The sequence below is a fragment of the Cydia amplana genome, chromosome 8 (genome assembly GCF_948474715.1).
Source record: "Cydia amplana chromosome 8, ilCydAmpl1.1, whole genome shotgun sequence".
Taxonomy (NCBI): domain Eukaryota; kingdom Metazoa; phylum Arthropoda; class Insecta; order Lepidoptera; family Tortricidae; genus Cydia; species Cydia amplana.
The window spans coordinates 11,006,435-11,032,339 of record NC_086076.1 but is presented as its reverse complement, the minus strand read 5'-3'; the positions used below and the strand labels follow the sequence as shown (position 1 = coordinate 11,032,339).

At 39.7% G+C, this 25,905-nt stretch overlaps 1 protein-coding gene across 5 annotated transcripts in view; it reads left to right on the top strand.

Moving 5' to 3' along the window:
• The window catches only part of LOC134650178 (rho GTPase-activating protein 100F), a 50,656-nt gene extending 34,698 nt beyond the window's left edge, over window positions 1–15,958 (top strand). Inside the window, exons 2-21 of one of the 5 annotated variants that reach the window (XM_063505072.1) lie at window positions 617–736; window positions 2,155–2,238; window positions 2,519–2,617; window positions 4,192–4,468; window positions 4,939–5,074; window positions 5,529–5,702; window positions 6,145–6,285; window positions 6,368–6,495; window positions 6,587–7,049; window positions 7,292–7,377; window positions 7,800–7,927; window positions 8,137–8,380; window positions 8,817–9,076; window positions 10,089–10,274; window positions 10,703–10,925; window positions 11,349–11,549; window positions 11,918–12,199; window positions 12,740–12,820; window positions 13,857–13,969; window positions 14,552–15,958. In XM_063505072.1, the coding sequence (XP_063361142.1) occupies window positions 617–736; window positions 2,155–2,238; window positions 2,519–2,617; window positions 4,192–4,468; window positions 4,939–5,074; window positions 5,529–5,702; window positions 6,145–6,285; window positions 6,368–6,495; window positions 6,587–7,049; window positions 7,292–7,377; window positions 7,800–7,927; window positions 8,137–8,380; window positions 8,817–9,076; window positions 10,089–10,274; window positions 10,703–10,925; window positions 11,349–11,549; window positions 11,918–12,199; window positions 12,740–12,820; window positions 13,857–13,969; window positions 14,552–15,088 (3,963 nt within the window). In that variant the 3' untranslated portion in view covers window positions 15,089–15,958. Of the gene's footprint in view, window positions 1–616; window positions 737–2,154; window positions 2,239–2,518; window positions 2,618–4,191; window positions 4,469–4,938; window positions 5,075–5,528; window positions 5,703–6,144; window positions 6,286–6,367; window positions 6,496–6,586; window positions 7,050–7,291; window positions 7,378–7,775; window positions 7,928–8,136; window positions 8,381–8,816; window positions 9,077–10,088; window positions 10,275–10,702; window positions 10,926–11,348; window positions 11,550–11,917; window positions 12,200–12,735; window positions 12,821–13,856; window positions 13,970–14,551 lie in introns of all 5 variants that reach the window. The other 4 variants (XM_063505071.1, XM_063505073.1, XM_063505074.1 and 1 more) reach the window with 4 other exon arrangements.
• Window positions 15,959–25,905: the final 9,947 nt, after the last annotated feature.

The window sequence follows — 25,905 nt, the reverse complement described above, 5'->3', positions numbered from 1 at the left end:
CCGTGAGGTAGTATAAAAGCCGATTTTCATGATATTTTTTTTTCACTTTCAATATTATTTAAGTAAAGGTTACAGTTAATTTTGAAACAATGTCAACTCAACTCATAAAAAATATAAAAAAAATCCAATATAATTGATCTAAAGTTATAGTTTTTCCCTAATTTGCATTTTCCTATTGACTGCTATTATATTGCACACAACTGTACCCATGTATTACAATATGACACTGCCAAATAGGTTATCATGTAAAACATTAAGCGTTTGCCATGGATACAATCTATAGTTCGTTTTTTTTTAGCATTAGAAATAAGGTAAACAATCTTGATGTGTCTTAATTGAAAAACACATTAAAAAAAATAAGTTACGGCAAATATGTAACAATTATAAATCTAATACGATCATTTATATTCTTCTGCTTTCATAAGTAATAGTTTTTGATTTTTAAAAAGCGTTTTTCAATTAAAAGACACGTCAAGATCGCTTACCTTCTTGCAAGTTCATTCTAATGCTAAAAAAAACGAACTATAGTGGAGTCATTGCACTGTATTTTTTTCTATTTTTGCTAGTGAAAATTCTACTTTTTTTTTTTTTCAATAAAGTTTCCTTTTGCCTACAGGAGAACGGCCGCGCGGCGCCAGACCTGACGGCATCGCCGGGCCGCGCGCCGCCCGGCCCGCCGCAGCCGCCGCGCGCCAACCATGCGCCCCCCTGCGTGCTGCAGCCCGATTTTAGAAAGGTAAAATAGTTATTTTCGATACAAGTGCGAAAAAGAGGAAATTCGAAACGAGTGGTGATAAATTAAAACACGACCGGAGGGAGTGTTCTAAATCGACACGAGTTGCGAATTACCTATTCGCACGTGTATCGAACAACGTTCTACAGTACATATGGCACTTTAAAGTTTCGACATACGCACGAAAAGTGCTATTTTACGCACTAGTGCGGAAAAGTAACCCCATATGTACTGTAAATTTTTTTTTTTTAATGTTATGATTTTTATTTTTTGTCAAGATTTTGAAAAGTGATTATGTAAAGTATTCGAGTAGATGGTTACTTTTTTCCGCTGTACTTAGACGTAATACATAAACACTTAAGGGAATTTTGTACGAGTACTCTGCAGAGCCCTTTAGGTAAGTACTAAAATAAACGAATGTTAGAATCTTGCCCTAGGCAGTCCCTTTCATATTCCAAGTTGCAAATTCCATACTTACTACTACTAAAAAAGGTGATGAACTGAGGTGGATATATTTATATCAAATTAATATCATTTTCAAAATATTACGCTTCCTTGTATATTATTCGCTCAATTTATGGCTTAAATAGTACATGAGAGTGGCGCCCCAGTGTCTAATATAAGGTACAAAGAAGTAACTGTACATAAAATACAGTTAACATCGTCTGGAAGCTTTAGGTAGTGCAATGCGCCATTTAGTAATGTGCTTTCAGGCCATAATTCTATGGTGCAAATTACTGTGCAGATTTATATTGCGCAGCGATGCACCTGAGCGTGTAATAGCAATTCCTGAAAATGTTAGATACATTTTCCGACTTCCAAGGCTTCACGCTTGCAGCTTATACATATGTACCTACACTATGTAGAACTAAGTAGGTGTTTACTTCATATATGTTGTACTTAGGTATAATGAACATAACAAGCTTCTATGTTGAATATATAGATACATGTAAGTACAAAGAAACATTGAAGAGAAATGAAGGATAGGTATTTATTAAAATAATAACTGCGCTCTATTTTTAAATCCGCGGTATATTTTTAATCTGTAATTTATAAATTAAAAAGGTTAAATGTTATAGGGTACTATTAAATATAAATTTATTTGTGATTATTAGGCCCTACATGCAGCTCACGTTCTAAAAATATTTAAATTTTTGTTTTTACTCTCGATCGCGAGTGAGATACACTGTGAGGTATTGTCACCACGAAAACAATTTGTTATGTTCTAACGTAGCTCCTATTGTCATTAAGTTTATTGAATTGTGAGCATAGAAATAAGGAGTAGTGATACAATCTTAAACCTATTAAATATTGCTGACTTATCCTACGGCAACGCCATTACTTTGCTACGGCGTAGCACCCTCTACACCTCTACGACTTCGGGTAATAATGCGATTACAAAGTCTGCTTTCACGTTTCAGGTCTCGGGGGTTAGCAATGAGATATTCAGGCAAATTGAGATGGTCGAGAATGACCACGACGCGACCACGGCCGCGGCGCTCGAGGTTGGTATTTTCGATTCTATTAATTACCTAAAGAAAAAACAACTATTCATGAATTCGATTACGTACATAAAGCTTAGATTAATTACCAAATACTTATAAGGTATTTTTTGTACAATGTATTTACTTGTGATTTTTTTTTTGTTATTCATGAAAAGTACGATTGTTTAACATTTTGTTCTATTAATCTTTACCTATTTTAATATACGTTTCCGCAGTTAGACTGCTCGTGATTTACATTGTTTGGTTTATTTTGAAAAACATTTTCAAAACTCTGTTTCAGGCGGTGGAGCGCCGCGGCGAGATGATCGTTCGAATACTGGAAATACGACAAGTTGGCCGGAACAATATTGAAGCCGCCAAGAAATTCTTCTCGCTACAGGTAAACTTGTACTAAAAATTATTCTGATACCAAAGTGCAATATTTAATGTAAATTCGCTATTCACCCTGAAGCAATTTATTCGATAGATCTTTATTAAAGTTTTGGCAGAAACAAAAGAATACCACTATGTCAAGCGACGTGCTAAGAAAATTTAAATAAAACAACTCAAAACAAACAACTTGATTTCCAGTAAACAGCTTCCGTAGTTATGATTTTGGAAAACAATTGTTTAATTAAGTTTAAAGTACAAAATAACTAATAGGCGTATTCGAATTTTAGTTATTCGATCTGTTTCCGATATGTGCCATTTTAATTGGTTGAAGAAATGTGATGATGACAGATCAGTATCATATCGAAAACAGATCGAATAATTAAAATTTGAATACGACTGTATAGTGCATAATTGTTTTTCATCGTATTTTTACGGAAACTGTTAGTTTATTTTTGCACATAAAAATATTGTCGCAATGTTATTTTTGGTAAGGAACTTTTGAAGTAGGTATAAATTTGGCCCACTTTCCTAATAAGGATAACTTCGACTTCGGTAACAGTGCAATGTTAAATAAGAATTGTTTATAGGTATACTTAGCCTAAGATTATTAATATGTACTCGTAGGTATTTACCTATTGAGGATCTAATGTACGTCGTTGTCAATAATTTACTTCGGTGAGCTTGTTTAAACAGAGTTTTTCAGCGAGAGATTAACCTTAAAACATCACCCTCCATTGACCCGATTGCTCGACTCGTAACCTAGCACAGAACCCCGTGAAAGAACGGTACTCTAGTGATCCGTATTGTTCCCGGCGGTGCCCTAGATAACGGGAATGCCTCGCACTGCGAACGCAATCTAGACCGCACAGGTTGTTCACAAAACATCATCTACCGCCGACGCCGGCACAACTAGAACCCGCGATTCATAAGTACTATGCAGAATCCTTGCTGATATTTATATTGGTCTGCATCTGACGTACGCGGTCGATATGCTGTGTGAGCAGCCTCGCATTGTCGGGAGGTACTTGCGTTTGCGGTAGAGCCCGCGGCTTGATTGTACGCCTATTTGAATGCGAGAGATAGATTGGGACTCGATTGGACAGATCAATTCGATAAATAACTTCAGACTGAATTTAGAGTTTACGTTTCCGTGAGTAAGATTTTCCGAATGATTTTGTAGCTTAACTTGACTTAGCTTTAAGCACCAACTTAACTGTTCTTTGTCTGACAAGACTCCTGCTCTAGTTAGAGCAATTTTGTATTTGCCATTGATTAGTTATTCTACAATTCATTATTCTCTTAATGGCCCCTTTAAGGTGACAGTCCATTTCCAACCGCAGCTGCACTACTGTTCATTTTACTATGGAAATTGACAGTAACAGCGACGCGTTCAGTACCAGTAGTGCAGCTGCGGTCAGAAATGGAATGTTACCCTTAGCGTTCTCAGTTGTAATACTGCCCATGAAGCTATTTTGATGTGTATAAGAAATAATAAAAAAATAAGTAGTAGTCAACAGTAAAACATATTCAATAAATATACTGTTGAGCTGTACAAGAATAATAGTTTATTTTCCAACCCAGGATGCCCGCCACATAGTCCAACTAGTGGAAATCGTGAAGCGGCCAGGCCAGACCCTGGGTCTGTACATAAGAGAAGGCGACGGAGGCACGCGGACGGACGGCGTGTTCATATCGCGGATAGCTCTCGAGTCGGCCGTGTACAACAGCGGCTGTCTCAAGGTCGGGGACGAGATCCTCGCGGTCAACCTCGTCGATGTGAGGCGGATGTCGTTGGACGATGTGGTCATTATCATGTCGATACCGAGGCGGTTGCTGCTCTGTACGAGGCAGAGGAAAGGTAAAAACATTGCCAATAAAATTAAAAGTGGAAAAAATTACGGTCTTGGGTGAGACTTGAACTCACTTCCACTTTTAAATTTATTAAAATTACCAATAAATTATAATTAAGGTGACAGTCCATTTCCAACCGCAGCTGCACTACTGTTCATTATACTCTGGAAATTGACAGTAACAGCGACGCGTTCAGTACCAGTAGTTGTAGTCAGAAATGGAATGTTACCCATAATTTTCATATTGGTATTTAAAACATTGTGTTTGTACAACAAGGCAGAATCTCAGAAAATGCTCTGACTAGACGAAAAATGAACATGTCCGTGAACCAATGTAAATGAGTAAACCCTATTCAATTTCATTATTTGTTATGAGCCAAAGACTTTTCATGTTTTCTTACACCAACGGCCCCTCTAAGGCAACGGGTACAACATCTTTCTTTGTTTTATGATTTGATTAAGATAATTTGGTCACCAGGTAAATCAGGGCCAGGCTCACCGTCCCTGCCTCGTCCAGAGCACAAGCCGCCGCCGGTGGTCGTCCTCAAGCGGGACTGCCGGGATGATGACGACAGGGACCGAGACCGGGATCGAGTCGATGGACTTTACTCGCAGTAAGTGATAAATACTGGTAAATCAGGGCCAGGCTCGCCGTCTCTGCCTTGTTAGGAGCACAAGCCACCGCTGGTGGTCGTCCTCAAGCGGGACTGCCGGGATGATGACGACAGGGACCGAGACCGGGATCGAGTCGATGGACTTTACTCGTCCAAATTTTAATTTTTTTTTTTTTTGGTAAATCTTGGCCAGGCTCGCCGTCTCTGCCTTGTTAGGAGCACAAGCCGCCGCCGGTGGTCGTACTCAAGCGGGACTTGGAAGATGACGACTGGGACTGAGACCAGGATCGCAGTAAGCGCAGTAAACAAACGTTCGCCAGTTTTGAATCAACATTTATGTATTAAATAGTCAACTTTAAAACATGTTATCACCTTTCTCTCATACTGTCTAATATCATCATCATACCTAAAGAATTATATACATTGTATTATTAAAATACTGAATTATTCCTAGGTCCTACAGCCACGGCACGTTGCGCTCGGCAGTGGGTCCGGGCGGTGGCGTGAGGCCGGTGGGTGACGGGCGCGAGGAGCGTAGTCGACTGCAATTGGGCGCGCTATCACCGGACTCCAATGCACTGGACTTGTACTACAATTCACGACCGCCTTCTGATCACTCGACGTGGAGGTACATTTAAATACAGTCAGTTGTAAGACTTTATATATTCCTCAGCCACGGTAGGTACATTCGCGCTCTACGGTGCCGTATAGTAGGTGGGCCAACCGTCTGCAATTATGCCCGCTTTCTACTACAATTCCACTTGCACTATAAATTCACGATGGCATTCAGACCAGACGTAAAGAATTGTAGGTAATGTCAAGCTAGTTGCTGACCTAGGTCAGGTGCCTTACCTTGCGCACACCCAGCCGCAATATTGCAATATTGTAGGTCGCTGTATGTGAGTTAATGGTAATTTAGCCGTAGGTAAATACTGTTCTGGGTAATATATAATGAATTGTAAAAATTTAGGTATACCTATAAGTTATAAACAAATACCTTAACCAATGTCAAGTTTTAAGGTTTGTCCAGAGATTAGTTTTTTTTTATAAATAATATTTTCTGCCCTCAGCTATCGGCCGCCACCACCAGTAATCACGGAACAACCCAAGTCAGCTGCGACGCATTTCGTGCCGTACGAGCGGTCATATCCAAACACCTTGGAAAGTCTCGCTGAGAAGGTGCATTCGTACTATCCATCTGATAGTGGAAGGTAAAATTAATACAATTGCCATTGTCTGTAACCTGCTCGTTATTCCTTTAACTATGAGACTGATGTTGTGATTTTTTTCCAGTTCACGATTTAATCCACGAGTTCCAAGATCTGGATCAGAACAACAGTTGCCTAGAGCCGAAACTCACTCTGATTTTGGTCGGCATTCCTTGCTAAGGTCTAGCTTAAAGGCTTCTGCCGCTACTGGTGGTAAGTTCATATTCGCTTTAAAGATTTGAGGACACTCAATGGCGCTGTGGATTGTTAGCAAACAATTGCATTAAATTAACATTATTTTCAGCTTCAAGTTTATCAAGATATAATCAAAGATATGGAGTTGGAATGGGAGCATCAGGATTACCAGGCAGTGGCGTGACCGGCAGTGGTTTAACTAGCTCCGGTTATGGCGGCCATGGGCTTCCCTCTGGTCTGTCCACCACTGGTCTTAGTGGGTTAACCGGGTCAAGCCTAGTAGGGTCTGGCCTAACGAGTTCCGGCCTTGGTGGAGGCTTGACGGGATCCGGTCTGGGCACCCTAGGAGGGACTTATGGAACGACTGGCTTAGGACTACCGTCGTATAGCACGAAGTTTGGAACGAGCAGAAGGAATAGGAGTTTGGATTATTCGTCGGACACAGAAGCGACCGCTCCTACTAGAACGCCATATTACTCTGGATTAAGTGGATATCGGAGCAGCACGCTGGGAAGAGATATTAGTTCGAAGTTCAATTCACTACCAAGGGACGTCAGGAACACGGGTCAGAGGTAAGAACTAAGAATGTTTATTATATCATCATTATTTATTAGTACTAAAGTCATAATAATTATATTTTCCAAATGATGCGTTATTATACAATAACCATTTACGTTTTGTAAAATAAATATTTGGTCGTAACGGCAGGTATAAAAACTTTACTGTAGGTACTTTTAAGTAATTTGAAAATTGTGAGTAGTAAACATTTTAAACGTCAAGACCCTAAATTTACAGCCCATGTTTTTTGTACCAGGTTAGGGCTATCGAGGCGCGCAGGAAGCATACTTCAAGATGAACCAGAACCATTGTCTTCACGTTTAGATCTGCGTTCTTCCAGAGGTAATGTCAATACTATGGTAATTATGTAATTTTTGATTGATAGAGACTAAATTATTTTGCTCTAAATATATTTGGAAAATAATCCAATAAACTCTGTTATTGAATCTGTATCTGTAGTATTTGCTAAAATATATGTATACTCGTAAGTATCTACCTATCTACAAAGGCAGGTCTACCAAGCGGTTGGTAAGAATTTGTCATAGTCAGTTATGGACTGGTTGAAGCCATACACATAAGTTTAGTCCAAAAACTCAGAACTGCTTTCAACCGCCTGAGATGTGTGGTAGACCTAAAGACCTGGTATAGTCTGGCTATCAATAGTTGAACCTATCAGATTCAACTTTTGATAACCAGCCTAGCAGTAGCCTCAAGTACATCGTACTGGAGCCTCACCACAGGTCGTTTAACATCTTCGTCGTCAGTGTTCACGTCGGACGAGTACCGCGCGTGGCTGTCGCGCGCGCCCTCAACCAGCGCGCTCTACGAGACGCTGCGCCCGCGCCTGCCCACGCACTACTCCGCTGAGAACATACACGACGCGCTCAAGAATGTAAGTGTTTTAAGACATATTGTAAATGTATCATAGCTTGCCGAAGAGCCTTATCAAAAGCATTCGTAAGCCAAAGTTAATTTAGATTTCCTTTTCTTCGAGTGCTGTACAGAAAGTGCCCAACTATCTGAACCATATAGATTGTAACTGATGCTCCATCTATCTTATCGTAATCGTTGATGCTGAAATAACTACCTACCTACTCTCAGATGGAAAGCGGCAGTCGTTTCGGGTCTTCCCTTGGCTTGGCGAACCGGCGCGTTGAGCGGCCGCGGCACCTGCCCGCGCGCTCGCTCTCGTCCCAGCAGCTCGGGCCGACGGCTGGCGGCTCTCCGTCTGCGCGCCGCGTGCGGCAGCTGTTAGAGCTGGGCTCCAGGTTCAACTGCCCGAACCCCAGCCCTGTGCCGACGCCCGGTTCGAGACATCATCGCCATCTAGATATAAATCCCAATGGTGAGTGTTGTGTTCTTTAATGTTAGGGGTTTAAGGATGTTGCAATAATACCAGCCTGTTGTTGTTTATTTTTAATCCATTCTAAGTCAGTTGCGCCTGTAGATACAGCGTGCTGCAAAAGTGCATATCTAACATGGATACACAACTACGATTTTTGCTTAATAGCAGAAACATGTAGCGAATGGATGATAGCATGGCAAACGTAGCATAACTTGGATACGAAATGGTATCAAAAGAATGGCTGAATGAATACTTAGATTACACAGCGCACAATTAACGATCAGATCACCGTTAAATATCGTGGCATTCGTCACGTGGAAAACTAACTTATCGTAAAATCAAACTTTGACGAACTACGATAATGTTGACAGACAGTTTCATGCAACTAGGGGTACCACATCAGTTAAAATACACTCAAAAGCTTTCTCCATTCCAGAGTTCCTAAAATACAAAGTGGAGAAGCCAGGCTCGGGTGGCCTGTCGGCTTCCATGACCGGCCTGTCTCGCCTGTCGGGCGGCGTGTCGGGCATGCTGTGGGTGCACCTGCTGGCCGGCCGGAACCTGCGGCCGGCGCCCACGGGCTCGTCGCCCGGCTCGCCGCCGTCGGGGCCGCTGGCACCCGCGCAGCCGCCCGTGGCGCCTAGGGACCTGTATTGCGTGCTTGAGTGTGATCGGGTGCATAAAGCGAGGACAGTGGTGAGTCTCTTTAAAGTTTTTGGTCCTTTTTAGGGTTCCGTAGCCAAATAGCAAAAAACGGAACCCTTATAGATTCGTCATGTCTGTCTGTCTGTCTGTCCGTCTGTCCGCCGTATGTCACAGTCACTTTTCTCCGAAACTATAAGAACTATACTGTTGAAACTTGGTAAGTAGATGTATTCTGTGAACCGCATTAAGATTTTCACACAAAAATAGAAAAAAAAACAATACATTTTTGGGGTTCCCCATACTTAGAACTGAAACTCAAAAATTTTTTTTTCATCAGACCCATACGTGTGGGGTATCTATGGATAGGTCTTTAAAAATGATATTGAGGTTTCTGATATCATTTTTTTCTAAACTGAATAGTTTGCGCGAGAGACACTTCCAAAGTGGTAAAATGTGTGTCCCCCCCCCCCTGTAACTTCTAAAATAACAGAATGATAAAACTAAAAAAAATATATGATGTACATTACCATGTAAACTTCCACCGAAAATTGGTTTGAACGAGATCTAGTAAGTAGTTTTTTTTTAATACGTCATAAATCGCCTAAATACGGAACCCTCCATGGGCGAGTCCGACTCGCACTTGGCCGCTTTTTTTCATTGTCGGTAGTGATCGTGCTTATTATTTCAGTCAATGTATGGGTAGGCGCCAAAAAAGTTGTCACCGAAATATATAGTTCTGTTATTGGTTATTCAGACCACCAGAATCTGCCAAAACCCTTTTCCTCTGATAGCTGCTTTCTGGTTAAACATTAATTACATTATTAACATTGTCTGCGCGTATCCCATAGGTGGAATAGGTCGAAGGAAATATGCATTACCTTCAACTTTATTAAAGCATTTTCAAGCTTTCCATATCCCGGTCGATATAAGTCTTTCTTATGGTCAGTTAAAAAAATACCTACAAAATATGATAACAGTCCAATATACCCCAATTGTTTGGTCTCATTCGTTAAAAAGTTTATGTTATGACTATAACTACAAATCTGTAAATCATTGTCATCAGGTCCGTACAGGGGAGCTTCAGTTCGACTGGGACGAATCCTTCGAGCTGGAGTTAGTGGACAACCGGCAGTTGGACGTGCTGGTGTACTCGTGGGACCCGCAGCATCGGCACAAGCTGTGCTATCGCGGCGCCGTGACGCTGCCCGACCTGTTGACGAGGTCGCCTAATCATCAGTTGGCCATTAAGGTACGAGTACGAGTCAATCTGATTTAAAAAAAAAACATGTTTGTTCTTTAGAAATGTAGTTGCTGCTGGTCTGATCTCCAGAACATGTAGTTAAGGATCACACCAGTCCAAAAAACTTTGTAAGTAAGTGCTGACTTGTGGTAGTCACACTCACGTCAATTACAGTCATGCCCATGGCGACGAAGGTCTACGAAAAATTTGCGCTATACAGGTTGGCCCTTTTAGATCGGTCAGTATGGGAAAGTCTGAAACTATAAAACATACGAAGATCTGTTCTTAGGAACCATGTCATCGATTTTCATAACAAGAAAAACTGCATTCATACGGCGTAGCGTATGTAGTGCTGCATAGGATTTGGGTTCGCGAACAATGTTGAAAGTAAAAGTTTTAATATAATTTTTTTCCTGATAGCTTTTCTTCTATTACAGATGGAGCCCCGCGGCACGCTATACGTACGCGTCCGTCACACGGAACCTCACGAGCTGTTCCGACGACGGCCCGCCGCGCCGCGCCTCTCGCCTCCCCCACTGTTCGGGGCTGAGCTTGACTCGGTGGTGGCGCGGGAGGTGCGGCCGGCGCACGCGCCGCCAGTGCCTCTCATCGTGCGACGTTGCGTTGAGGAGATTGAGCGGAGAGGGTTGGATATCATAGGTGAGATTTTTCACGCTATCTATTTGTCTGATGAGCGATAGGGGAAAGTCCCATTCTAAGCCGCATCGCAGGGCACTTAAATATGCACATTTTTAGTTCAAACACTTTTTACTGGTTTCCTTAAGTTGTTAACTTTCAAAGAAAAAAATGTAACTTTAAAGTTCTGAAAATATCCTAACCCATAACAGAAGGCTTAGAATATTTTCAGATTATTCAAACGGACTGTTACTGTCCGTTTGAATGTCGTATACCATACATAACCATTCATACCACCTCGCTATATGTTTATGCCGGAGGTTGTGAATGCACACATTGAATGTGTGCCATAGGCATGCATATTTATTTTTGGTAATGGGAGCTTAACGACTTAAATCAATCGACAAAGTTGTGTCAAAATCCTTCTTAAGAAAAATATTCTTGCAGGCCTGTATCGATTATGCGGTTCAGCCAACAAGAAGCGCATTCTCCGCGAATCGTTCGAGAGGAACGCGCGCGGAGTAGAGTTGGCACCAGACTCGGTGCCCGACATCAACGTCATCACGGGCCTGCTCAAGGACTACCTGCGGGAGCTGCCGCAGCCGCTGTTCAGCCGGTGTTTGTACCAGATGACGCTTGATGCGCTAGGTTAGTACTCTGTATTAATATTATCTATAGACTGTTAGTACAGTCGGTCACAGAGATGTTTTATTCCTTCGTGTAGAAGTGTTTAGACAGAGGAGATCTGGCATCACTGCAGCTCTTTGTACAACTTTTCTTGTAGTAACATTCAATCAGAAAACCGTTCAGACTTAGGACTAATCTGAAACTTGGCAATAGGCATTGCACAATTAAAGGTTACTTTCTATCAAAAGTCGTTGGTGTACTTTTCTTTTAAGTCGTGTTTAAGAAATTACGCTGGTATTTGATGACGTCTTCTGATTGTTTACCTATGGGTAACATAGGATAAACCATACAATATATTCTGCATTTCTTAACGTATTATTCATATTTAGGTGTATGTCTTCCGGATGATCGAGAAGGCAACGCCCGTCTGATGGCCTCGATAGTAGAATGCCTGCCCCGCGCCGCGCGCGCCACCCTGGTCTTCCTACTCGACCACTTGGCGTTAGTCGTGGCAGCTCAAGACCGGAATAAAATGTCGCCCCAGCATTTAGCGGTGGCCTTAGCGCCCCCATTAATGCTGCACTCTCAACCGCCTACGGATCTGGACTACCAGAGACCGATTCATGTCCTACAATGTCTTCTTCAAATATGGCCTGCGCCTAAACGTTCAGGTAATGTCATTTCGCATATTACTTGTTTAGTTTCTACACTGAAGCATTAGCTTTGACCGCACTGTAGATAAATTACAAATACTACTTACATATAGTTAGCAAAAGCATATCAGTGAACATGATACAAATCATTTTGTTAAGTACTAAATTGAACATTTACATTTACAAGCAACGTGCATGCACAAATCATTACTAACCAAATCCCAAAGGGAAATCTGGCGCTACTTTCAACAATTACTTCTGCTTTACTCAATTTCCGTTCAGAAATCGAAGAAAACCAAGTGATTTGGATAATTTAACCCTATTTATACCTACGTAGATTATTTTACATTTATGGCTGGTTGATCGCAGTTTTGTTCCAATTTCATGCAGGAATGATCATTACCTTTTTATCACATTCTAAACATTTCTATCATTCCTTTTCTACCCGATTTCCTCAATTTCTGAACTGAAACGTAGCTAACACTTAATAACACAATCAAGTGAACACATTGTGTGCCGGACTAAGCGGTACCTTAACGCATGTATGTTTGTAGACAGTTCGGCGCGGCGAGCCAGCAACCGGGCTGCGTGGAAACAGAGTCAGTGCGTCGCAAGCGGCCTCACTCATCCTCCCACAAGGTAACTCACGATAACGACAAAATACAGTAGCTTCTAAAAATACACTTCTATAGAAAATTTGAATCACGATGCTTAATTATTGAGATTTGCGGCAGTTGACTTCAAGTTGAGAGTTTTTTTGTCAAATTTTCGACAAATGTGATTTAGTTATCCGTTATGGAACAACTACAGTCTGAGGGATCCATTGAGTAGAAATAAATATAGTTATTTAATTTACAAGGCAGCGGCAATTATAATTAAAACCATGTCGGAAATAAATAGATATAAGTTCAAAAATTGGGTTACAAGAAATCTATAATAGTGTAAGTAGTATTTAAGTACTGCACTGTCATAAAGTAGTAGAGCACGTGGCAATTAATTCGTCAGTTCATTAACCAATATGGCACGCTCATTATCAATACATTTTATAAATAAACATGTACTTACCTAAGTAAATAATAACCCATAATAACTCCTAGTTTAGTTATGTAATTCGATAAGCTTAGAGCTATTAAGTGAATATTCTATTTCTCTGTACACTTCGTTTGTAACTAGATTTTACCAACAAGTCAACAATTAAAATCTTAAATACAGATTTATTACTTCAAGTATTGAACTTGTCAAAATAGAATCTGGTCCTTCAATTCCATCTATCCTTAAGAGTATTTACTGCAAGAATAGTTACTTAGGTATAGTAAAATCACAATAGTGCCTGAAAATTGTTGGTTATACGTACATATATCAGTAGATTTTGTAAATACATATCATTGGTTGACAACTAATACTAAATACTGCATATAGTACAGCTCGTATCTCAATCACCTGTTCGGGTCAAAAACGTTAGGTGACCTACGTAATCATTCAAACCTTTTATCTCTTAAAAGCTCTAGTAAAATACATTTACACCGTAAACCATACAGGTACACCGAAATCGTGAACTTTTATAACATTATGTCCAAGAGACGCTCGTTTTCCGGAAAGGTTTCCACCCGTTCGTATGTGAGATACGAGGTTTTAAGTATTGGTTGTGAACTGAGGAATCATGCTTGTCCGGCAGGCCGAGTTCCGCCCTCAGTCAGTCCATATCGGCCTCAAGCGGCAGCATCAGCAGCATCTCCGCCGCCAGCTCTCTCGGCTCGGCCCGGGCCCGACCGCTCGCCGCCCGCACATGTTCGTATTCACTAACACTGCTATACTGATTTTATGCTTGAATATTAAAATATTTCAAGTTACAAGGCCACCCCGCTGCGCTGGTTATTCACATTGTCTTACAAAGTTTGTTAAATCCATAATAGTGACCTACTTACCTAATAGTTATTAGGGTCTGTGCGGAAAGAGAAGAGTCGTAGATATGGGCTCCCTTACATTTCACGACTCTTCTCTTTCCGCACAAACTCTATTTAAAATATGTTTTGAAACATTCTTGCTAGGTTTTCTGTAAAAATAAACCTTTACAAAACCAGTAACGAAATTAGATACGATGGAGTTTATTTTTAAAAAGGGTGCAAAATCTTATTTCAACGCTTCTGCTTTATTATGCTTCCTGCAAGCACTCATTAACGTCACTCATGCAAATTTCATGAGCACAAAATAAAGCTAGATTTAATTATCTTTGTTCTCTCTTAATGTACTTAGGTCATACTAAAAATTCCTGGACTGGCCACTTAGAAAAAATAAGTATTCTCATATATCAGAATCCAGAAACTTTCAGTATGACCCACGTATGAGTTAATTAATTGTGTTTCGTCTTAGGTTCTCTCATCAGTCAGGGCCGGCCAATATCGTCCGCAGTCGCCTCTCCGCGGGCCTCTGCCCGCTCCGCCTCGCTCCCGTCAGGTGACAGTCTCCTCTCCCGGTTCGCCCAGCAGTAGCTCCGGCAGCCACAGCCCGGCGGACACAATTAAACACGGTGGCTCCGTGTCCTCAATCTTACGGCAACCTGACAGAGCCGCCTCTCCGAGAGCCTCCCCGAGGCACTCGCCCCGGGCGTCTCCTCGGGATTCACCTCGGACGAGTACGCCCAGGGATGGCACGCCTAGAGAAAGTACTCCGCGGGATTTGACCCCGCGGGATCTAACGCCGGGCTCCCGGGACTCGCCGCGGTTCGCCATCCCGGGCACGTCGGCGGGGCTAGCTGTGACCCTGAACTCGGGCGGTGGCGGCGGCGCGCTGAGCCCGCGGTACTGCAGCGCCACCAACCCGTTCCTGCAGCAGTACGACGCAGAGGAGGAGGCGGAGGCGTGGCGCGCCACCGACATCTTCTCCCCTCCCTCATCCACGCACACATAGTGCTCATAGCGAATTGAGATTTTCTAGTCAATTTTTTTAACGAATCGAAAGAGTGCTACGATTCTGCTGTATATTATGTTGTTTAACGAGCGTGGTGCGCGTTCGTAATGTTTGTTATATATAGAGCGAGTTACGATGTATATTATTGTGAGAATGTACACTGACGCGCGAGGCACCCGCCTCGCCGGCCGCCGACGCTCCGCCCCGTAGCCTCTATAGTGTTTATCGTATTGTAATGTACATTGTATATAATTATATACGTATATGTAGGTACGCTCCAGTTTTGTACCCTTCGGTCGGATCTGCGGCGGGCGGCCCGAGGCGCTACACACATCATCCCACATATCAGGCGCTTGTGCGCGCTTTCGGCGCGGGCTTTACGAACATTCCTAACGAACTCATTCAAACGTCATTAATAAAAGGTTACTATCCCACGGCGTCGATAGAACGCACAAGCCAGTAGCTCGAGTAGGGAGAGAGTATCATAGAGATCAGACGTACGGACTGTCTTGAGACTGAGACCATATCAGAGTAGTTAGGGGCTGCGAGCCACACGCGGGGTCCCCTCGGAGAATGAGCGATCGACTTATAGTATAAAGTTTGAATTTTTGCTAAGATCTTCAGTTACCCGATGCAGAGTTTAATCATAAAGCCAAACATTAAAATTAATATTGACAATATTACTTAAATATTGACAAGTAACAATAAAGTTTTAAATATAAATAGTGTTAAGAAAACATCGCTTTTTCTGCGAGGGAATGGGTATAAATTAGATTTGAGTTCGGTCGCAATCTCAAGATCAGAGGAGCTATGTTTAAATTCCGAAGTCTCGATCACCGATTCACGACCTTCAGAGGTTTGCGTCCAATCTAGAACTTAATGGCCACCGTCAATTTTTACAAGCCAGCTATCGAAATCGATGTTTCGGTATTTGAAAATAGAATCTCAGTTCAATTATATTACAGGAGCGTCTGCTAGACATATAAGAGTGGGTGAAATCGACCAATGACTGCACTGATTCAGTTAATCATCACTGCCATGATTGGTCCATTTTTGATAGAAATCATAATATTGTATACACTTGTTTATATGTCTGTCGGAAGCTACATGGTTACCAGACACTTTTGAGCAACACTTCAAGACAAAATTTTGTTGTTGATAACTGTTTTATAAACCATTTGCACAAATAACACGACTGATATGGGACACAAAAACGTTTTGATACTTGTTTTTCTACCTGCCCCTCGTTTATAATGATACGTTACTTTGGAACCTCGCTTATAATAATAATGTAGCTCTTTCAGATTCGTCCACGAATTTCAATCGCTAAGGATGGGGTTTCATTATAAAATACACAAAAACACGGTGGATAGTTTTTTTATACGGAATACCTATTTATACGGATATAGGTATTCATTATTCTCAGGGCATAGTTGCAATGTTGTGCAAAATTTATATAATCTTTTTTACCTTATCGTACAACAAGATATTCGTAATTCGGGCCTCATCCTTAATATTCTGACATGAATTATCAGGGTTTCTTGGTGATAGTATTCGAGGAAGATTGTAGTAATAGAATCCAATGTAAGGGACACGATTCAATTGAGTTGCATATTAAGTACTGCCTACCTACTAGCAGTGATTAGTCGCTTAATGACAGACTATATAATCGGCCAATAATATTTATAAGGGGATGGCTGAGGTTATATTATATATAGAGGTGCTCGTTTGTAGATGATGGCTTTATAGTTTTGAATGAAAATAATGTCAAACTGTCTGTCATTGCCTGCCGTAGCCTTCACCTCTATGTATATACCCTCAAACAAATGACATAATGAAGTCAAGCAGCAATGTTTAAAGTTCCTGGGGCTTCTTTATGAAACAACGTTAATTTGAGATTCGTGCACGGAATAAACTACTACAATAATATTGAATATGGTACGAGTAATATACCAATGTTTATCTATCTCTGTATACTGTAGATATGATTGTAAATAACCTTAAAACCGTCATATTTACTCTTTGTACGTCGGTATATTTTGTTGGATATTGGACGTGTTGTTGCAATTTATATTAGACTGAGGATGCAAATGACATACTGTAATTAGTACTTCATTATGTATTTGAGACACAATGATCATGTTCAACAACTTTAATTGATATTTTTCTGATACCTAATTGGTCGATAGCACCGTTTTTGACCAATTGTTTTATTAAAGAATAACTTCATAAGTTGTTTATGCTAAAATCATACAATAACCCAATTTAAATAACTATAGGATTCATAACAAAGTGAGTTTATGAGATAAATAATAACCAATGCTCGTGCAAACATGTGTCCAACGTCCACCAATACGCACTGATGAATAACTATACGATAAACGTAGCTTTAACATTTGTGATTGGCTTGAAGTGTCGCTCGACAGACCGTAGCCGGCCGCCGCGGCGGCAGTAGTGTGTAGTGACTACGGCGCACAGCTTCAGTTGGCTTCAGAGCGGCGGTCGCTTTGAGAGCAACTACCAGATAACTTTATGACACTAATTGTAGTTCAAAAGGTGTAATCCTTGTCCTATAATTTACGTTCCGGTTGTGAAAGTATTTCTGCGCAGCATTGCAGCAACGGGAAACGGACGATCTTTCAGTGCAATTCCTTGATACATTGTGCTGCTATCGTTGCTGCATTGCTATTGAGATTAGAACCTTCAACTGCTAACTCATTTTAAAACAGATTGACAGTGATAGTATAGTTTGTAGCTTTCTAGTAGACCCCGAAGGCTTATCCTATTGTCTATTGTTCAGTAAAACCGCACGTGCTACTTACCTGCAAAAAAGGGTCCTAATTATTCTATTTGGCACCTGAGCGCGGGCTAGTCCAACGCTCAAAAAACCAGTGTAGGTGCGCTCTCCGATAACGCGCCTTTGTTACGCATCTCGATGACTCATTTTAGATTGGTTCTGTAGCGTTCGACTCGCCGGCACTCAGTAACCGAAGTACCGATTTTTTATGCAGGTGGTTGTGGCACGTGGCACGAGCGGTTTTTCTTAACAATAGACAATAGGATTAGCCTTCGGGGTCTATTAGAAAGCTACAAACTATACTAGTATACTGCTGTAAGACTGTGCAGCAATGCTTACACATCCGGATATAACTGGTTTGCTTTAAAACAACTACAGAACAATGCAAAGAGACGAATACGACGCCATGGGAAAACGCTATGAGTAGCCCCGCATAAAGGCGCCCCACGCAGTAAAAATAACAAAAAACCCTCGTGGGAGCCCAAAAACTCAAATCGAGGATTTGGCAGACCCCGCTGGCGATGGCGGGATGGACTAGACTCCTTTTTGAAGGAGTGGCCTGACACAGCATTGGAAAGAGATATGTGGAGAAATTGGGGGGAGGCCTTTGCCCAGCAGTGGGACACGTAAGGCTCCAAACAAAAATCTATGGCTTATGTTTCTTATCTTATCTTATTGTTTTCGGGGGCCCTTGCGGATACACTTCGACCCATAGGGATCTTTTGTGCAATTACCCCCTAGGGAAGATCCGTCAATGGCTTATGTTTACTCTCTTTTGTAAACGTGAGTGACAAAAAAGAAATGAAAAGTTAGCTCTGTGTTTATATCCCATAATTATATTAAAATGCTAGTTCGATTGCCAAATTTTGGTTAATTATCTTACGAAATTTGGCTGAACTCGAATCGAACAAAACCCATAGGTTTTGTACCAAAATGACGGTTATATTGGGAAAATTTATAAACTGAACTGTAATTTTAGTATTTAGGATAAAACATACAGTGTAACTCCTTACACATTTATTCAACATTTAAACGATGATTTCCTATTCAGTTTTCTACATACATTTTCTCTGTTGGCTATTTCTATTACGCGTTTTAAATTAACCTTTTGAACTATTATTATGTGTATAACTGTATATTAGAATAATTCTTATAAAGTGACATTCTTATGCCATACTTTATCACCTGAAAGTAAAGGGGTTGAAGTCAATTTGTATAGGGTTGGTAAAGCAATATTTTTAAAAGATACGTCATAGACTAGGAATTTTCTAGACGGAGTTTAGAGCAATTATTTCATGAAACCGATGCTGCCAAAAATACTGGGGTGCGGGGGACGAGGTGAGCGAATCCCGTGCCGTGATTGGTCCGTATCTTTGAACACGTGTTCAAAGACACGGACCAATCGCGGCACGGGATTCTGACACTGACTCGAAGATGGAGTAAAACTCAGGGATCGGATACCGGTATTTTTTGTATGGGAACGGAAACGGTATTTTTTCGTTCTTTGCTAATTACTTCATTTCTAATTGAGCAATCACGAAGTCGTAACCTAAAAACACAACTGAGTCCTACATTTCGAGTATAAAATAATTCGAAAAATATGGTTATTTCTAAGTTTTTGCAAAAAACCGGTTCCGATCCCTGGTAAAACTACCGTATATTTGTGGCAGAGGGGGTAGCGTTACTATGCTCAGTCTAGAGGATGTCTTGTCTGTGAACTACGTATTCAAATAGCCTAGCTCGATATTTTTTATTATTTGGATAAATATATTAAATGGCAGAACAAATTTCTACGTTACAGTGCCACAAAGCCTTACTTATACTGATACTGACTTAAATATAAATATGATTTTACTTGAATAGTTCAAACAAAATAAAAAGTTAGTAGGTATAAATATGATTTGGGACCGTTGTTATAAAAATAACGAGTGTATAAGAAATGTAACTACTTATGCTCTGTTCACTGTAATCTTGATGATATTTATTAAAATCAATTGGAGAACTAAAAATGTAACAGGTGCAGTTTTTAGTAAAAAGTATATCAGTACCTATCACTTTGCTGGCTGCTAGCGGTAATTGAAAATTGCCTTTACTTATATACTAACGAAGTGGTGTCACTGGCAGGCAATAATATTGGAACTTACAACGTGGTCACAAATATCTAAACAAGACTCAATAATAAACATATTAAGTAGAGTTCAGATATTTTTGGACAGATATGTTCTATAGCGGCTGTAGCATATACTATATACATATAAACGACCATAATGAATCATGATACTTTGAACGGACTATAGTTGTTGGATTAAGTATGGGTGATGAAAGTAAACGTTAACTCATTAAATCTTTCAATAATATTTATAGAAAGAATTATTAAGTCGTTTTTAAATAGTGAAATTTTATTTGTAATATAACAAAATATTTATATCAAATGCATTGTAGATAATCAGTGATTATAAAGTGTCTCTCTTAGCGACGACCGCTGTACGTTTGTGTTGCGGGGCCCGCCCCGATAATATCAGTATTTCGACATTGGTAAAGTAGCGTTACTACGTGTACTTAAGGTAACGAAACGCCGCTCGTATCTGTACCGGGCGGCTGGAACACAGACGAAATAAATAATACGACGTTAAATGACTTTTATTTGCCCCAGTTAAGGCACGGCCTAAAAATAAGAAACTTACAGGTGCCTATGCCTTATGGGAAACGGTCGATGAGATAGTTCAGATCCGGAAACCGCTACCAACTTTTAGTATGTTGTTGGGCATGGTATTGGGTCTCCAAAACTGCCGGGAGACAGCGGCGCCGGCCATCTAATTCAGCGGAATGACGTCATCGAAATGACTCCCGCTTCGTTGCGAATATTGCATATTGCACCCAAACTATGCATGGCACATAATCGTGTGGGGTATTGAATGAAAGCCAGTTAAATATGCTATATTTCATTTATACAGTGTGTACCAAAATATACAGCCGTTTAAGAGCCATTTACAAAAGAATCAAAATGATGTAAAAAAATATTCAAATATTTGGGTTTTACAACCAAACCAAAAGTCGGATGTTAAAGCAATGTACTACAAAATTAAAGACGACGTCTGACGCCATACGTTGATATCAATAAAGTCAAAATTGGACCAAATATGTGGAAATTATGCATCAAAATGTAGATATTTGCCCATATAAATGGATTAAAGTTAATAAAATCCAAATTGGTAATTTTCAGGATAATCCGCGTAAGCTTCTAGTATGTTATTAGCAATATGACCTGGGTTCTAAAACTGTCGGGAGACCATCTTTATTGTCCCCCAGTCAGGAATAATGACGTCATACAAATAATCACTGCCAAATTTCGTAAAATGTAAATTATACATTGCTTTAACATCCGACTTTTGGTTTGGTTGTAAAACCCAAATAATTGAATATTTTTTTACATCATTTTGATTCTTTTGTAAATGGCTCTTAAACGGCTGTATATTTTGGTACACACTGTATAAATGAAATATAGCATATTTAACTGGCTTTCATTCAATACCCCACACGATTATGTGCCATGCATAGTTTGGGTGCAATATGCAATATTCGCAACGAAGCGGGAGTCATTTTGATGACGTCATTCCGCTGAAGTAGATGGCCGGCGCCGCTGTCTCCCGGCAGTTTTGGAGACCCAATGCCTTGCTCAACAACATACTAAAAGTTGGTAGCGGTTTCCGGATCTGAACGATATTCCCATAAGGCAGTGCACTAAGGGGCACACTTTAAAAATCAAGTTTTTAAAGTGAGCCCTCGAAAATTCCTCATGGTTTGACGGTCGAGTTCGACCGTTGCACTTAGTTAAGTGCAATGAAACTAAGTAGAACTTTATAATTCCTTGTGTTCGCCCGCTTAGCAACTTCTGCTGCTGACTGTACCTATGTGGTAGTACTAGTAAAGCGCGATAGAGTAAGATGGCGCTACTAGTAACGTAGTAGTATTTCTGTAACATAAAAGAAGAATAGGTAGGTATTGCACTGTAAGGAGAAACCGTGCATACAACGAGACATGAAACTGCCAGAGTCATGTTTAGATATGTTATTTCGAATACCTATAATATAACTCATATTAAACGAGTGTATAAAATTCATTCATAACGTTATTTTTTTTCAATTTATCTAAATTGAAATTGTCGTTGACAGTTTCATGTCTTTAATAAACACGACTTTTGTATATTTTACATTGAATTGCTGAGGAATGCTGGCATTTCACAGCCGATTTTTCACAAATTGGTAAAAGCTTAAACAAGTAAAAGCATTGTACCTTTTCTCTCAGCTCAGTAGAGCGTCGGCATGCCGCTCGCAACGGAATGAAAATATCTTCAGCTTGGATTACACGGACAGAGTATATATTTATTACAAAATCTAGCAGTCTTATTTAAAATATTTTGGATTTGTTCAGTGTTTTTTTTTATTCGTTATATTGGTGAAATTATGATAATACCTGTAGGTACGAGTATTGATTTTGTTGCATTTATAATATAATTTAAATAGGTCACACACGTCAAAAACTTAAACGAAAAAAAAACTCTGCCACCAAAATGCCGTTGGAATGACAAATAATAATATTTTAATATGTAATATATTTGACATCTAAATTAGTAGTATATAAGTATAAATAATATATTTGTCCATTTCGTATCCGTTCGTGAATCCTCGGGCTATGTACTCGTGTAAACCCGGCTTTTAAGCCGAGTAACGAAAGCGTGGAATCACGATTTAGAAAAAAGAATAAAATGAAAAAAAAAAAGATATCCACATTTTGGTAGGAAGCTTATCTGGATTATGTTAAGTATTGACTACGTTTCATGAAGTTTAATGTTAGATATGCTTTTGTTGATATGTTAAAAAAGTACATTCTGGTGATGCTTTCATATACCATTTTGAGCTACGGTTTTTTTAACATCTCACCATGATAAATCGTTCAATCTGTAATGTACTTATTTAATTGTATCATCAATATCATCATCAATCATAAGCGGTCCCCATTAGAAAAAAAAAACTTCCACTGTATTAACGAACAGCTTTTCTGCAGTAAACCGCAATGAAATTGTTTGACAGTTTGAAACTAACAGGGTGAGCCATTTCATTGCACTTGTAGAGCGCCACCAAGTTTTAGGTAGTGTAAGTTTTAGTTCAACGACACAGCGATACCTTATCCGCCCCTCTAAGTCAGATTTCGATACTTCAAATTTGCTCAACAGAGACCAACGGCGGTCATTATCTCGACACAAGAAAATTATATTGAAACGAATTAGTTGGGTTGTGCTTGCTCACTACCAAGCCCACATATGCGAGGACGTGATGAAATAATATACATATTGAATTGGTATTGAATTGGTATTGCATTGGCGTCGATTTTTGTTTCTAAATACCACTCCTGGAAAACTTCTCTTTAAGGCATATTGAAAATATTTCAGAGTAAACGAAATAGCTTTAACATTTCTTGCGTTTTGAGGGCTTCAGTTTTGTAACTGGAATCGAAGGAATTTAATTTTACGCTCATTTTCACTCTCGAGTTATTTAGTTTCTCTTCAAACGAAAATGAAATAGCCACTAAAATATAGGTACGGTACCTAACCAAGCAACGGCGTGACTTCCATTAATTTTAAAATTAAAATGTATTTTCTTCCAAAATACGATAAAAAAAGAAATAAAGTGATACACACAGTCTGATCAATATTCTAAAAGACAGTTTGAGATCAATAATGCATTCGGTATAATTTTATGTTTATAAATAAATTATATAAAAATATTTGGCCCAAATATCTAAGCAACGGCTATACGTATTGAGAATATTATGCAAGAGGTGTGTCGGGATCGTAGCAGGAAATCTGTGACCTATCTGAGAAACCAGCGTGATTATAATATTTATTTGTATGAATGGAAGAAATCTTAATAAGGAATAAAACACAACCTTTTGGTACTCATTTGTATACGTATGTATGTAAAATTATTCTGATTTCTCTGAAGTTCAATTTACTTTTATCTGGAAAAAAGAAGGCAAGTCATTGCCGCTTCTGTTTTACCCCCTTGAAGAATATATTCCGGGATAAAAAGTATTCGATCCCCCGTACCTTCGTTAATATTAAAACTTAACAAACTTTTGTTAAATTCTTTCCGTTCTAAGGGCAGGTAGGTATACGGACTGCAACTCGACTGCAACTTGTATGGGAACTACATGACGACTTTTACGAAAATGTACGTAAATGTCAGCCATCTTGGTTTCCGAAATGGTCACTATTTTAAATTGACGCCCCGAGAACCTAGAAGATCATTCGGTTCATATGTGACTTCTACAATAATTATTTTTAATTAAATTATAAGTTCAGACAATTTATAATTGTGAATATAGGAACCATTTTTTCATTATACCCTCTATGGAAATTCAGACTTGCTTATAGCTTTATCCATAATGAAGTTAGAGGGGGGTCGATAATGCCTTGAATGGTTTCGATAAAAGAGGGTACGGTTGCGCCTGCTTTTTTATTTTGCTCAACTTGGCGGAGGTACTACCGTGCTCCCAGTTTCTTAAAATAGCCGTCTTTACATTCCTATGGGACTTGTCTATGTGATTTTCTGACCTACTCAGAATTCGTCATAAGGAAGTGCTAGGAATTTGAGATTTTAATAATCTAACATCTTAGGAATTTGGATAGCTTAGAAAATGCCCTATTCATTAGCAAACCTATTTAGAATCCGAATTAAATAGAAACTGGCAACCTTAGAGTCGTACTTACTCAGATTAAGGCCTAAACCGCAACTGATTTAATACGAATCTGTCCTGGCCCGCCTAAAGGCTATGGGATTTCCCTTGGAGGATATAATCAAACGGAGACGCCATGTCTGTAATTTTCTGTACAAAACAGTCTGCCGATTTTTGCGGGGGAGGGGAACGTCAAATGTATGCGTAACGTAAAAATAGCCATGTCAGATAAACGTCAGTCCATACATTGTGTATGACCGTTGGCCGCCTATTTTCGACAGAGGGGAAAGCCTGTTAATGGCTACTCCGTTTAGTTGTATCCTCCAAGGGATTTCCATTAAACAAGTGGTAAACATTGAAGTGTCTACGTTTGCAGTAACGTATTGTCATGAATAAACTGTAACATTTATCCACGGATGAAACACACGCTACTCTTTAACCAAAGTACCTAACTCATTATAAAGTTCAATCGATGCTCTTATCTAGTTACCCTTTCAATTGTTTTTCTCAAAGCCACCGAGTAATTGCGTCTTGTTTCATGGTATTTTGAGAAAGTTTTTCAATTTAGCAACCCGCTATCGTGTCTCGTGAACTCATTTTAAAGTTTTTACTTACGGCTGTCAGGCTAGTTTCTGACGTCAAATGCTGGCGAACTGCAGAGTTTTCATCAATATTTTATTTATTTTCCTTTGCTTTGAGTTTTGCAGTACCTAACGTATAATATATGTTCCAATTTCGTTCATTAATTCTAACATTAAAATTATCAATTTAGTAATAACCAATGAAAAGCAAGAAAACAGAAGGCTTAATTTTACCAAACTACCAATTCCAATCCTCATCCCAGGGGCAATCGGTGTAAAAATCATTTCTATTTGTTCCCAGTCCATTCTATACTTGCCCGTGGCGGGGATAAAATTGGAATGATTATTTCCATTTATTTTCTATCATAAACAGGGCTGCAGGGTGTATACCTGTGTGGCCCGTTTATCAAAAGCTTGTAACTTGTAATACAAGCGGAAGTCCCTTTCTAACAAATGCTGTCAAAGTGACATTCGCTTGTATTATAAGTTACAAGCTTTTGATAAACGGCCCACTGGTCTTTATTAAACCTAACGTTACCTATTTAATACGAATGTTAATTACCTAAACCATCTTAAATCTTGAACAAATAAATCTTTGAATCTCTAAAATCTTTAAATTGTTTAAAATTCTGTTAGGCACTTAATAGGACAGTTTGAGTAGGTAATTATTGGCTGCTCCGTCATTTGTAGAAGGTGTAGTATGT